The 15,534-nt window shown below is 34.9% G+C and overlaps 1 protein-coding gene across 14 annotated transcripts in view; it reads left to right on the forward strand.

The window, feature by feature from the left end:
• Positions 1–15,534, forward strand: part of DENND4A (DENN domain containing 4A) — a 139,201-nt gene that overhangs the window by 96,362 nt on the left and 27,305 nt on the right. For 10 of the 14 annotated variants that reach the window (XM_032864666.1, XM_032864674.1, XM_032864664.1 and 7 more), the window contains 8 exons: positions 3,474–3,607; positions 6,866–7,001; positions 7,370–7,576; positions 7,669–7,797; positions 8,055–8,196; positions 8,594–8,725; positions 11,211–11,327; positions 12,058–12,189. In XM_032864666.1, the coding sequence (XP_032720557.1) occupies positions 3,474–3,607; positions 6,866–7,001; positions 7,370–7,576; positions 7,669–7,797; positions 8,055–8,196; positions 8,594–8,725; positions 11,211–11,327; positions 12,058–12,189 (1,129 nt within the window). The remainder of the gene's footprint in view (positions 1–3,473; positions 3,608–6,865; positions 7,002–7,369; positions 7,577–7,668; positions 7,798–8,054; positions 8,197–8,593; positions 8,726–11,210; positions 11,328–12,057; positions 12,190–15,534) is intronic. The other 4 variants (XM_032864669.1, XM_032864671.1, XM_032864672.1 and 1 more) reach the window with 2 other exon arrangements.

Here is a 15,534-nt window from a genome sequence, read left to right on the forward strand (position 1 = left end):
GAGATTTCTTCAAGTTTATTTTTCCAACTTTTGTAGTATAATTTTTACTTCTGTCACATTTATAATTTCTCTAAGTCTCTTTTTTTATAGCATCTTCTTATCATGGATGTAGGCTTATTCGTTTTAGTTATTTTGAGCAGTTTTTTCCCTCTGCATTGTCTCCGCTTCTTTTTTTTTCCCCAATGGCATTTTTTAAATTTATTATTTTTATTAACATATAATGTATTATTTGCCCCAGGGGTACAGGTCTGTGAATCATCGGGCTTACACACTTCACAGCACTCACCATTTCACATACCCTTCCCAATGTCCATAACCCAACCACCCTCTCCATACCCCCTGTCTTTGCTTCTTCTTACTCACATGTTGCTTTTAATATTTGTTTGTTTTATTCTTCTTCAAGTTATTAGTTTTCCTTGTGTGATCTTTGGTCAGTATTTCAAGAATGAGGCACAAGATTTCACTGGAGCTTTAATGGGAAGGTGAGGCTTGGAGTTTCCTTAGGTATGAGATTGATGGTCATAAAAGAACTCACTTATTTCATTAGAGTCCCTGTTTGATCAGTGTCTGTAATTCTTTTCTTTTAGGCTGCTTAGTTTCCCCAAGAGGTTATCTCCAGTCTTTAGCCTGAGGAGTATAAGCCTGGTTGCCAGTGTTCTCACAGCAGAATGGGGAAGGTAACTGAGGGCTTTCCCTTGTATCATGTAGGCTTTTACTCACTTCACCTGTTTTTATTAACATCATTTTTTTCATCTCCCACAGCTCTGCCTGGTGTCCTCAGTCTAGAGTCCCTCTGGGTCACGCAGAAAGACCCACCTCGTCTATGGCCACGGTGTGGAGAGGTAGTGGCCTAATACTGAGTTGGGTCAGGGATCTGGGAGTCCTTAAACATAGGCTTTTTTTTTTTTAAGATTATTTATTTATTTATTTGGCAGACAGAGATCACAAGTAGGCGGAGAGGCAGGCAGAGAGAGAGGGGGAAGCAGGCTCCCTGCCGCACCCAGGACCCTGGAATCATGACCTGAGCCGAAGGCAGAGGCTTCAACCCACTGAGCCATCCAGGCGCCCCTAAACATAGGCTTTTAACCAGTTCTCCTGCTTCAGCTCTGTGTCCATTCCCATCTTCAAGGTCATTGAGCACTTTTCATTCCTGACCTTTCTAGGACTCTATGGAGCAAAATGGCTAGATTTTTGGCTTTTTCTCCTTTATCCCCTCCCCAGTGCCAGATCTGTGGCTTTCAGCTTTCACAGGTCAAGTCAATCTACTTTGCAGATTCTAAAACGTTTTCCCAGCTGTGCTATTGTCCTCTCTCCCGTTCATTTTGTCTTTGCTGGTCGTTGTTTTTGTGTGTGTGTGTGTGTGTTTTTCCAATCCCCTTACTTCTCAGTTTGGTGAGATTTCAAAAGGGATTGAAAGTAAATTGTGTTTAATTTGTCTTGTTCAACCAGAAGTGTGTGTGATCTTTATTACTTTAATTTTTAATGATTGTATATCTCATCTATTTATCATACTTTACCTGTTTTTTTGAAATATGGGTGACTTCCAGTGTATTGCTATTGCAATCCTGCAAAAAAAAAAACCAAAACATTTTTCATGCTGATAGGTGTTTTTCATGTTAGATTATTTTCTTAGAATAAGAATAAGGCAGATGTGTTTAAATATATCTTGCTTTCTAAAGAAGACTTTACCGATTTTGAGTACCAGCAGGGTATGTGATTATCTAGTTTACTGTATCTTTGCTAATTTCACTGTATAAAAGTTCTTTTTTGACAGGCTAGAAAGAAAGGTACCCTTTATTAATACTGATTTTTAACTATCCTTCAACAGAATTTAAATAACTACTTATTCTAAAACCAATATATTCTACTTTGCCTAAATTTTTATTATTAAATTTTATTTGCTTAAACTTTTATTCTGAAGATTGATTACTTTTGTAATTTTTGGAAAAACCAATAAAGCTAATACATATTATTTTTTGATTGGAAAATAACAATATAAGCAAAAGACAAGCAGTAATACCATTACCCAGAGGTAACATTTTGATAAGAGTGTATATGTGTCAAAGAGAAAAACACAAGTATATATATGTGTGTATAGATACACATATGTATTATGGCATACATAGTGACTCTCTTAAAAAATTAGAATCAAAATATATGTAAAATGGGTTTTCTTCATTTATCATTACTTTGTGAACATTTTTTCATGTCATTAATTATTCTGAAACATCTTTATTGTTTTCTAGCTCATTATATGGATATATCATTTAAAACATTCCTTAATCTTGGAGATTATAGCATGTAGTACTGTGAAATTATAACTGACAGTTTATGTAAGAACACTCTGAGTGTCCATTCTTTTTTTAATGAGAATTTTAAAATTTTTAAAGCTATCCTTGTCCTTTTTTGGTATATTGTGCCTTAAGTCCTTATCTTAAAGAATTAACTTTTTATAATTCTTGTTCACCCATTTATTTTCAACTGGTAATATGATATTCTCTCTAACTTAATAAAGTGTTGTGGGTTAAATTTTGTCATATGTTTGATATCTTGTCGGGGTTTTTTGTTTGTTTTTAATTAATGCCAATGTTGTGCTTTTTAGCTTATGAGCTCTTTTTAGGCATTTTAGAGTCTGTTAAGTTTCCACTTTTTGTGAATATTACCTTGCCATAGAGTATCTAGAGTAGATTGTACTATTCAAGTGTTTTCAATACTGATGTGATTGGAATTTTAACTGAAATCTGCTTGTAGGTAAACTGGAAAAACTTAAAGAAATATCTTATATTTAGTATAAATGAGACCTAGAACAAGGTATTCTCAACACATACATACACTTGGGTTTGTGCATTTTTTAAAAATATTACTTTTTGAGTACATTCTCATTATTCAAAATGCAAAATAATATGAAAAGGTATACATTGGGAAATCTGGGTCCTATCTCATCCTTGTCTATTCCATTCATCACCCCCTCCCCATATGGGAAATTACTTTTCATAGTATTCTTTAGTATATCTTTATGTGAATACAAGCAAAAAAAATCAGTGTGTGCTTTTATTTTTCTCTCTTTCTTACTCAAAAATGTAATATACTGTATACACTGTTCTATACCTTGTTATGTTTACTTAATTATCTTGGAAATCTTTTTTAATGGTGCATAGAAGACTTGCTCATTTTTTTTTATCTTTTCTTTTCTTTTTAAAAAAAATTTTTTTTAATAATTTTATTTTTTATAAACATATATATTTTTTTTCCCCCAGGGGTACAGGTCTGTGAATCTCCATGTTTACACACTTCACAGCACTCACCATAGCACATACCCTACCCAATGTCCATAACACCCCCCCGCTCATTTTTTTTCTTAATAGTTCTTTAATATCCAGTTATATAAATGTTTTATTTAACCATTCCCCATAGACAAATTCTAGGCTAACCAATGTATTTTTTTAATGTATTTTTTTTTTAAACTTTTTCAGGTGGATATGGACAAGAGTGGTGAAATGCGACTTATAGAATTGGATGAATCTTTCAAAAGTGAACATACTGTTTTTGTAACACCACCTGAGATCCCCCATCTACCCAATGGTGAAGAACCCCCTTTACAGTACAGGTATTCAAGAGGCAGAATGTTTGAGATTGAAAGAGAGAAGCAATCCATCATCTGTGACGTAGCTTTCTAAGGACTGTGGTATTTTCAAAAATCCAAACTTTACAGATTCCTATTTTTTAGGTGGTAAGCAAGCTTATCCCACATCCATTACTAAATTTTGAGGTATAAAAAGAAAAGAGTTGTAATTTTGCATAATATAGACTTGGTTAGCTCTCTATATGTATATAAGTATCTGTTCTCATAAATGTTGGTTAAACTTAGTTAGCACCTCACCCCACCAAAATGCAGCACTTTTATTACAGATTTTGATTTTTTGTTTCTCGTTAAAGCTGATTCTCTCTCTTTCATCCCCTTTCCCACACACATAGTGATTAATGTAACCCTGGTTTACAACAGGATTAAATCTAAGTTAGTCAATATTTGTAGCCTTAATTTTAATAATATAATTTTGGGGGTTATTTTTCTGTTAGTTTTTATTTATGTCGTGGAAATTCAGAACTACTGGGAATCAATCAGTTAACTTAGGAAATTTGGTCAGATGCCGCACTAAGTGCTTAGTATATAGGCTTGAATGATACATTTTTCCTGCTTTCAAGTCTAGTGGGAAAGAGAAAAGTTCTGAGCATAGTGAAATAAGGTTGTCATAAAGGTAGATTTATTATACTTCTGGATATCTATCCAGATGTATATTATACACATATATTTGTTACCTACTAGAGGTAGTTTCCAGTATGCATTTATTTTTACTTAAAATGGCACTTCCTTTTAGATTTTAAATGATTTCTTTCTCTGGTAATACTTTCTTACTTTAAAGATTTTAAAACCATTTCAAATCTATCATTCATTAGGTCACAGTTTATTTTCATTGAAAAAGGATTTTTCAGGACACCCTCATTTATAACTTGGATTAAATTCTTCCTTTTACAGATGAAAAAGTGGCGCAACAGGTGTTTATGAATGTTGTTGATTAATTCATAGGCCACTCGGTTCCTGCCCTTACTTTTCATCTATTGATGATGTTGCTCTGATCACTTTTTAGAATTCTGAGTTTTGTCAGAGGTGTTTAAAATCTCCTAATTTCTCTCTTTCTTGCTTCTTTTTCTTTCTAAACAAGATCTCATCTCTTTGTTCTGTTTGTACATTACACTTCTAAGACTGTCTTAGGAGCAGGTTTCACTAATATAGTTTTGTTTTTCTTTTTATGCTTTGGCTTTAACCTTTATTTAATTTAAATTTTACCTTGAGATTTAGTCCTCTAAAGAAAAAATTACTTAGCTTAGAAAGTTCCCGAGTCTTAAAGAATCTAAGTCACTTTTTAAGTTGAGACTAACAATATAATTTTGCAGTCATACACATCATTGGAAATACAATTTAAATGTCTTCAGTGAGCACAGTGTGTCCTCTTAGTGAGAGGTTACTCATATTCTGACATTGTCTGTGTGAAATGATAGGGTAGTAAGTTTCCATAAGATACACAGAATGGACATCAGTTAGAATGGCAAAAATCAACAAGGCAAGAAACAACAAGTATTGGAGAAGTTGTGGAGAAAGGGGAACCCTCTTACACTGTTGGTGGGAATGCAGATTGGTGCAGCCACTTTGGAAAACAGTGTGGAGGTTCCTCAAAAAATTAAAAATAGAGATACCCTATGAACCAGCAATTGCATTACTGGGTATTTACCTCAGAGATACAGATGTGGTGAAAAGAAGGGCCCTATGCACCCTGATGTTCATAGCAGCAATGTCCACAATAGCCAAAATGTGGAAAGAGCCAAGATGCCCTTCAACAGATGAATGGATAAAGATGTGGTCCATATACACAATGGAATATTACTCAGCCATCAGAAAGGATGAATACCTAACTTTTACATCAACGTGGATGGGACTGAAGGAGATTATGCCAAGTGAAATAAGTCAAACAGAGAAATTCAATTATCATACGGTCTCGCTTACTTATGGAACATAAGGAATAACATGGAGGACATTAGGAGAAGGGTAAAACAAAGGGGAAGAAATCAGAGTGGGAGATGAACCATGAAAGACTATGGACTCTGGGTAACAAACAGAGAGTTTTAGAAGGGGTGGGGTGGGAAGACAGGTGAGCCTGGTGATGGGTATTAAGGAGGCACAGATTGCATGGAGCACTGGGTGTTATATGTAAACAATGGATCATGGAACCCTGCACCAAAAACCAATGATGTACTGTATGGTGACTAACACAATAAAAAAAAAAAAAAAAGATACACAGAATGGTCTTATTATCACACCGTGTACATATAATGAACTTTTTACAGGTTGTAGTTTTCCTGAACTTCTTTGCTATTTTATTCCTACTTAACATTTAATATTTATTTTTTCACTTTACTGAATTTGCCTGTGGTAATGTATAATAGATACAGTTTACCATCTTTTATTATAGCTGGTTTTCTTCTCAGTTAATTGAAACTACTGTTACACCTTTAGGACGGTTATAAAGTAGGTTCAGTTTGATGCTCAGAGGCTTCTTCTGTTCTTTTCAGCATGTGTCTTTCCTAGCTGCAGCTACCTTTCACATTCCCAAACACCTTGCTCTAGCACCCCAATTAGGCCCACTTCCTCATAGGGGCATTCATTCTACTCTTTTCGCCACCACCGTCTTTTTCTTCATCTTCATCTTCGTCTTCTTCATCTTCTTTGTCGTCATTGTCGTCGTCGTCGTCGTCGTCGTCTTCTTCTTCTTCTACCGTTTCAATTTTCTTTCTGACAAATGAGAGCCAGAACCTGCTTAGCTAACCGGATAAACTAATTCATGATAATATAAGAGTTTGTCCTGGAGTGTGCTAATACGTTATTTGTATCTTTTGAAGAGGACGGTTCTGTAGTAATATCTTAACCTAAAGCAATAATACTAATGACTGTCCTGTCTGAAAGAGTATTGATTTAGGGCCCTTTACCAGCTGTCATATTATCTGATATGTTTGCTGTGTATTTACGTGAATACTAACTTACAAAGTTCACGTGTTTGTGTCAAATTGAGCAAAATTTAAGTCTTTTGCTTTCCTACCTCTAAAATATATACTTGAATTCATATTTGGCTGTTACATGATAGCAAGAAAGGCAACATTAACACGAATATTTGTTGAGTATATATCATAGTCTGATGGAGAAAGATAATTAAAATAGACTCTAAGTTAAGACGTTATGTCAGGTTTTTTTTTAGATTGTGACCAGTATGATCATCTATGTGTGCTTGAGATTTTTTTTTCTTTTCAAAAACAGCTATAATGGATTTCCAGTTCTTAGAAACAATTTATTTGAGAGACCTGAAGGATTTCTACAAACACGAAAGAACAAATTGCCTTCAAAATCAAGTAGTCCTAGTAGCCCTTCTCCCATGTTCAGAAGAACAAAACAGGTGCTTTGACAATTTTGCATTCTTCATGTAATCAAGTGTTAGAACAAAAATAAATATGACACTCATCCTCCCTTAATATATTTTACTACCCCCATATATATGGCTAGATTATTATGCTCCTCAAAACATCCCCAAAATAATTTGGAGTAATGTGACTTCAAAAAATTAACTAGTTTTCTTATCTTAGAACTTTATTTCACATATTTTATAATACAGATTCAAGCACAGTCTTGAATATGTATTAATTGTAGACAGATTTTGTTAGGGAAGTATATAAAAGAATATGACTTACACTTGTTCAGCATTCAGTTAAATAAGGATGCTTAAGTGTGACACTCTATTAATGAGACCCTTGCATTTTTTTCTAGGAAATTAAATCAGCCCATAAAATTGCCAAGAGGTACTCTTCCATTCCTCAGATGTGGTCTAGGTGTCTCCTGCGCCATTGTTACGGACTGTGGTTTATTTGTCTGCCAGCTTATGTGAAAGTGTGTCACTCAAAAGTCAGGGCCCTGAAAACAGCTTATGATGTCCTTAAAAAAATGCAGTCAAAAAAGATGGATCCACCTGATGAGGTAATGATTCTTTTTAAAAATGCACTATTTTATTCTAGATCTAAGTTCATAGATACCTTGTTTCCAAATAGTTCTGAACTGTGTGTTTTCAGGTGTGCTACCGCATTCTTATGCAGCTTTGTGGGCAGTATGATCAGCCGGTGCTTGCAGTTCGAGTGCTTTTTGAAATGCAGAAAGCTGGTATTGACCCCAATGCCATCACTTATGGTTATTATAATAAGGTAATTACTTTGTGTTAATGGAGAAACAAGTATAACTTTTGTGATTATACAACCTTAATTTAATGGCAGAAATTATTGATTCAGGCTTTATTTGGCATTGATTTTGGAGTATTAAAATATATTCTGTAAATCAAGTAAGATTTTTTGTTCCATTTTGTTGTTATACAACGTAGATATTCTTGGCTTGACTATAAAGCTGATGTGTGTTCACTGATACATATTGTTTTACTAATTATTTTATTTTGTTGAATGAATAGGCTGTTTTGGAAAGTACCTGGCCTTCAAGAAGTCGTAGTGGCTATTTTCTTTGGACAAAAGTAAGGAACGTTGTTTTAGGAGTAGCACAGTTCAAAAGAGCTTTAAAGAAACACACACACTTATCACAAACAACTCTCTCAGGTAATTAAAGGTTCTTAAGAGATGTATTTATTTTACTTTGTAAAAAAGAAATTAATTGACTAATTATAATTTACATTTCTTAGAAATTTTAAATAGTTTCAAAATATTTAATGATTTCTAATTTTTATTACCATTAAACAAATTCTAATATTATTTTCCCATTTAAAAAATACCTTAAGTCACTTTTTTTCTTTAACTGTTAAATTATCACTCTTTGGTAATCTTGTTTTAGTATCCATTAATAATTCATAGTAGTTATAGTTGTCATAGTTGTATTTTGCTAATTATGTGGAACGTTCATGTTCAGTATGAGTGGATTATTAGCTTGAGCAACAAACTAATGTGTATTTTTGGTATCTGCCTGAGTAGTAAAATGCTGTCAAATTGTGTTCTTAAGCAGATGGCAGTGACCTGGATGCTGTTAGTCATGGCAGCATGGATAGTGGTCATGGGACACACACTGTGGAGCAGGCACCTTTTAATACGGGTTTAATCAAAGTATATGCTACTGATGATAGATCTAGTACAGGTTTGTGTGTGCTTATGTATACATTTATTACAGTACATTTTAAAAACTAAATTTGCTAGCCTGTCGTTTTGAGATTTTAATTCTCAATGATGTATTTAGGTTAACTGTCACTTTTTAATTGTATATGTTAGGCACTTGGTTTGATATTGTGTCTAATAACTATATGCTATTTTTTTCATTCTTTATTGGAATAGATAAAAGTTTAAGAGAGTTATTCAAGTATTTAGTCCATGGTAATCCAATTAACTCTGGATAGCACACAGATCTCTGTATCTTCTCACTTTCCTAGGGTAAATTCGTAATTATGAAAATGTTATTAGAGTTTTTTTAAAAAGAAACTTAATAGCCCTGATCAGAGTTACTAGTACATATCAACATCAACTTCCTGGTTTTAACAGTGTGTTATGTTTCTTGTAAGATAATATTATTGACGGGAGCTGGGTGAAGAGTACACAGGAACTCTCTGTACTGTATTATTTTTGCAATTTCTTGTGAGTTTTAAACTATATTAAAAAGGTATAATAAAAAACTTGCAAATACATATAAAAGTTATAGCATTCTAGCACTGAAGATACTATTAATTTCATTAAAATATCAGATTAGTACATAAGTTTTCTCTAAGAATTAAAACTGACACAATTTCTTGAATGATTTTGTCCTCTCCATTAGTACATTTTAAAAAGACACATGACTTTTTTTTTTTTCTTTTTTTTGAGAGAGAACTTAAGTGATGGGGAGAGGGGCGAGCAGAGAGAGAGGGAGAAACAGACTCCCTGCTGAGCAGGGAGCCTGACTCATGGCTCAATCTTAGGACCCCAAGATCATGACCTGAGCCAAAGGCAGACACTTAACTGATTGAGCCTCCCAGGCATCCCATGACTTTTGAACAGAGTGTAAGAGCCACCTCTTAACAGAAAGAAATTTTAAATTAAAAAATCCAAGCATAAATAATGAAATATGAAGGCTTCTGTCTCTACAAATGGTAACATTATCTCGGTCCGTCTCTTCTTTTGCCTACTTTAAAGAGTAATAAATGTAAACAAATTGTGTTGAAATGTAATTTTATAGTTGTTCTTCCTTGGCTAGTTTTAGTTTTTATCATGCAATGTGAATTTAATCGGAGTTATAGTAGTCATCCTCAGGCATTCGCTCTTAAAAATGAAGAAATCAGGGACGCCTGAGTGGCTCAGTCCATTGGGCGTCTGCCTTCAGCTCACGTCATGATCCGAGGGTCCTGGGCTTGAGTCCCACATCAGGCTCCTTGCTCAGCGGGGAGCCTGCTTCTCCCTCTGCCTGCTTCTGCTCTCTCTCTCTCTCTCTGACAAATGAATAAATAAAATCTTTCTAAAAAATGAAGAAATCATTTTTTTAGTCTCATTTTTATTTAAGTAATCTCTGCTCCCCATTTGGGGCTGAAACTCACAGTCCCAACATCAGGAGTCACACACTTTTTGAACTGAGCCAGCCAGGTGCCCCCTATCTTTTGTTTTTAACTATGGACTTTAAAAAGTCTATTTTAAAGCAGTACAGAATCTAATAAAAGCATGAATTTCATCAATCTTGTCTTCATATTTTTAAATTTTATTTTCTGTTGAAACAGAGCCAAAAGTTTGATTAGAAAAAATACAAACTCAAAATTATAACATATATTAAAGTAAATACCTAGTGATAATATAAATTTCTTTATACAGTTCAATACCACTTTATAAAGCCGTTCCATATATAGTCTCTCTCATATAATCATAACCATGCTCTGTGTGTTAGAAATCTGGAGACTTGAAATCCAAACCAAAAGGTTAGGTGGTTTACTTAAAATCATGTCTCCTAAGATGGAGAACTAGGATTTAAAACCTTATGTTTTGATGCTAATCTAGTGAAAACAATTTGCAGAAACTACAGAGGGCCTTTCTTCTTATATCAGTGCAATGTTTGCCTAATTTTTTTCTCATTCCTGTGTATTTATACTCCGGTACAATTCAGTAATTATCCAACTGAATTTTCAGAGAAAGTAATTACCTATCAATACATTTAAATAAACTCATTTTCTTTGGTAGAATCATTTAGACATTTGGATCCAGTGATCTATGTGTGAATGTTCTGTTATGAGTTCCCTGCAGATTTTTCTTCTGCATTGCTTAGTTGGAACTTTGACTTTCACCTAGAAACGTCAGAGGCTTAAAGAATGTCTGGTCTGTCTGTAACTTTAGAAGCCCAGACAGTAGTGTGAATGTACATAATCACTTTTGACTGCAGTATGGAGCCAAAAACAAATTATTTTGAGATCATCCTTTTCTTGCATTAATAGTGATGGGGGAGGAGAGCTAACAAAAGAATGCTTTCAATTGGTTGTTATCCAGAAAATTTCTCATAAGTAAACCTGGACACCAATATGTTGCTTCTAATTCCAGCTGTTCTCACTAAAGAAGTTTATGATAAACAGCATAGGTGTTTTGTTTCTTTTTTTCTTTTTTTCTTTTTTTCCTAGGTGGCCAGTCTGATCTTGGATATAATTCATTATCTAAGGATGAAGTTAGAAGAGGAGATATATCTACTGAGGAAATTCAAGAAGAAAAAGATAAGAAAGGGAGTGATTCTAGTTCCTGTAGGTATTTCTTAAGTTGATATTGAATAAATTTGTGAACCTTTTTTGTTTTAAAGATTTATTTATTTATTTTAGAAAAAGAGAGAGCACAGGGAGAAAGGGTAGGGCAGAGGGAGAGGGAAAGAGAATCTTAAGCAGACTCCGTGCTGAGCGTGGAGCCTGACACGAGACTCCATCTCGCAACCCTGAGATCACAGCCTAAACTGAAACCAAGAGTCCGATGCCAACCAACTGCACCACCCAGGCATACTTACTGTGTGACATGTACAGCCTCAGTCACACAACACTCTCTGATCAATTACTACGCTTCTTATAGTAGAAATACATATGTATTTCTTCAAACAGTGACTCTTTTCTAAGGTTTAACAATATTTTTATTTAGTGGTTGTGTTAATGGTCTGCAACTCATATTCCCTCCCTTGCCTACCTCCATCAAAAGCAGTGTTTCACGACCAAAGAAGAAATGTAAAATGTATGTGTGGATGTCACGCATGACCAGTACTTAGTAAGTTGAAACACTTTAAGGCCTCAAATAAGTTTAATCATTTATTTGTGATCAGCAAATAGAGAGGTATTTGGTATTTTCTTATCACCTATAATCAGATAGAAATATTTACAACTAAAAGCTACTTCTCTTTATTCCTTCTGTAATAGTATAATAGCTAAATAAATAAAAGCTAAATAGCTTCTTTATAGCTTTTATCTTAACACTTTCATTTTAATCTTGCAGTGTCAGAGAGCGAGAGTGCCAAAGGAAGTGCTGATTGTCTTCCTAAACTCAATTATCAAAGTTCTTCCAGTATAGTTCGCTCCAGTGGTACAAATAACAATGGTGCTGATAAAATATCAGGAGAAAGCACAGGTGAGTTGAATAGTATGCCTCTTTTATATGCAGAATATCTTATAGCTGTATTTCTAGTGAATTTTTTTAAGTCTTTATAAATCTCTAGGATTATTTTTTATATATTTGCATAGCCTCTCATTGTATAGCTTAGTAGCTTGAATTCTATATTTTATAATATATTTTGTTCAAGCTTTTGTTTTAACACAGTATAAGGACAAACCTACAAGCCACATACCATCTTTTGAGTTTAGACTATTGGGACTTTCTGGAAGGGGGAAATGGGAGCAGGTGAGATGATCCATCTGAGGGTAACTTACACCCCCAATTTTTAAATGAAGCATAGAGTTCTCTAATCTTCATTACTGTCCATACTTTTTTCAGAAGTAAAAGGATAGTCCTCAAGATAGTTTAGATAACAATACCTAATATTTTTTCTCTTCAAAGTGCTTTTTGGGGCACCTGGGAGGCTCAGTCAGTTGGGCGTCCAGCTCTTGATATCAGCTCAGGTCATGATCTCAGTGTTATGGGATCAAGCCCGAGTCAGGCTTCACACTCAGCGGGGAGTCTGCTTAAGATTCTCTCTCCCCCTCTCTCTGCCCCTCCCCACTGCTTCATGCTTTCTCTCTCTATATATATAAAACAGATTTAAATTTTTTTTTTTAAAGTGCTTTCTAGGGGCGACTCAGTGGCTCAGTGGGTTAAAGCCTCTGCCTTCGGCTCAGGTCATGATCCCAGGGTCCTGGGATTGAGCCCCGCATCGGGCTATCTGCTCAGCGGGGAGCCTGCTTCCCCCTCTCTCTCTGCCTGCCTCTCTGCCTACTTGTGATCTCTCTCTGTCAAATAAATAAAATAAAAATCCTTTTTTAAAAAAGTGCTTTCTATATATTATTTTATGTTTACTAATACAGCAATGCTTATATTCATGAAGGGATATTAGCACTATATTAATGAGAAAATTAAGGCATAATCTGGCTGTTGGCAGGTCATGTAAATTATCAGCTAGTTAATGGAAAGGTCAGTTTTGGATTTGAGATAACGCTTGGTCTCACAAATTTTTCATCAGAGCAGTTTTTGGGGGTTAAATAGACATAGCATTCAAAGCTCCTAGTGTTACAAGCCTGCTATTTTATATGCTATTGTATGTTGGTATTAGCTCAGTTCTGTATCACATAGGATCTAAACAAATCTTGAAGGATTGAGCTGTCGCTGTAATCTCTCGGTTTATACATGGCCTTGCTACAGTGATCCTTGTTCTTCTGCAGCATAGTGAGCTATGCCTCCAGCTCAGGGGTACGCAGACTATGGCCCATGGGCCACACTGGGCCTGCAGCCTGTTTATACAAGCCCATGAGCTAAGAACGGCTTTTACATTTTTAAATGATTGAAGAAATTAGAAAAAGAATAGTATTTGTGACTCGTGATAATTAACATGAAAGGCGAAAGTGTTCACAAACAAAGGTTTATTGGAGCACAACACTCACTCATTTTTGTACGGTCTGGTTGCTTTTGCAGTCCATCAGCAGGGCTGTGTAGTTGCCACAGAGACCGTGTGGCCTGCAAAGACTGAAACATTTACTGTCTGGTCCTCGACAGAAAAAGTGTGCGGACTCACCTGCTCTAGCTGTTTAAAAAAAAAAGTTAAATGATCTGTAACTTTCTTTGCATTTCTTTCTTAGATCATTGTTACAACTTAAACATGAAAATTTGTTTTCTTGGGATCATGGAATTGCCTCACAACCTAGTCAGTGTCTAATTATAACCCATAATAACTTGCCTTTGGTAGCCTTTGCCTTATTGTTCTTTTATTACTGTCTATTCATGCTCTCCTTTTTCTGAAGATCTGCTTTTATGACCCCTGTTTTAATATAATTGTAAACCATCCTTTGATCCTGGCATTTTGTCATAGTATTCAGCATCTGACTCATCATCTGACTTTGGTTACCCTTTATGCTTAACAAGTCAGGTTTTAAAAGCCTATAATAGAGGTTTCCTAGGTGTGAATTAGAGTTATTAGTTCATCTTTGAGATTTTGGGCTTGAAAGCATTCCCATCTGTTAAATTCTATGGATTTATCACTACTGTATATCGGATTTATAGGAATACTTATTTTTCAATAATGCTTTTCTTATATACTAGTACATGCAAGGAGTCAAAGGATTTTTTAGGTTTATGTTTTGTAGTACAACATATGGATATTTTATATGACTGTATAATATGAATAGCTATATATATATGAATAGCTATGTATCTGATAGCTTCTAAAAGATACTGGAGTGAAAGAGATATCTTCATGTTTAACTCAATATTGAAATAAAATCATCACCCTATAGTTACTTCACGATTACATTGAGAATTTAACATTTTGATAAATGTATATTGAATAACTGAGAGTTGAACCACAAGAAAATTTATTCTGAAATAAAACCTACTCAGAGATGTTTTTCTAAGCCTAATTCTGGTTGCTATTTAACTTTTTATCTTTAGCTACGATATTTAGCTATAGTATGTTGTATTATAATACATTATACTGTGTCAAATTCTGGGGTGGTCTGTTTGACAGTTGTTTTCCAGCAGACAGTGTTCATTCACTAATTATTCCTTGAGCTCCTGCTATATGTGACCAGATGTTGGGTGTTTCTGGGGATATGATAAGAAACAGCAAAACAAAACAAAAAAATACATGGTCCAGTCCCTTAGGCCTTCATGGAGAAAGCAGGTGGAGAGATGGGAAAACATTAATCGAATAATCAAGTAAATGTAAAAAGGCTCTGAGATTAAATACTGTGAAGAAGGGCTGTAAGTTTCTACAAGAACATAAAATAAATGGATGTGTCCTGGGTTTGGGGGGCGGGTGTTGGTCATGGAAGACTTCCTTGGCAAATATGAAGTCTGAGTCAACAACAAATCAGAGCAGGGATTGCGAAGGAGGAATTGAGAGAGAGATTTCCAGGCAGAGGGAAGCAATGTGTGAAAGGCTATGTGGTAGGAAGGGATTATAGAACCTTCTAAATCTGAAAAGGGGCTAGTATTTCAGCTAGGAATTCTTTCAGTTTTAAGACTCAGGAAATATGATTAGCAGTCACTTACACACATCAAGGGTTTTCTCCTCAATTAAGAAATTCAAAGGTAAACAGTTGCTCAAGATGTTAATTCCAGGGCTTCGCCATCAGTTCTCTGGACCTGACCATATTTATAATAGGAGCACTGGCAACTTCATGCATCACCCGTCTGTGTGAGGCAGGAAAAAAATGGGGAAGGGAACCAACCACCAGCCAAATCTATCCCCTTTTGTCCGGAAAACAAAAATTTTCCAGAAACCTTCAGTAATTACCACTTTAACACTACTGGCCAGAATTGTGTCAT

The sequence above is a fragment of the Lontra canadensis genome, unplaced genomic scaffold (assembly GCF_010015895.1).
Source record: "Lontra canadensis isolate GAN:19392208 unplaced genomic scaffold, GSC_riverotter_1.0 scaffold28, whole genome shotgun sequence".
In the NCBI taxonomy this organism is placed as follows: domain Eukaryota; kingdom Metazoa; phylum Chordata; class Mammalia; order Carnivora; family Mustelidae; genus Lontra; species Lontra canadensis.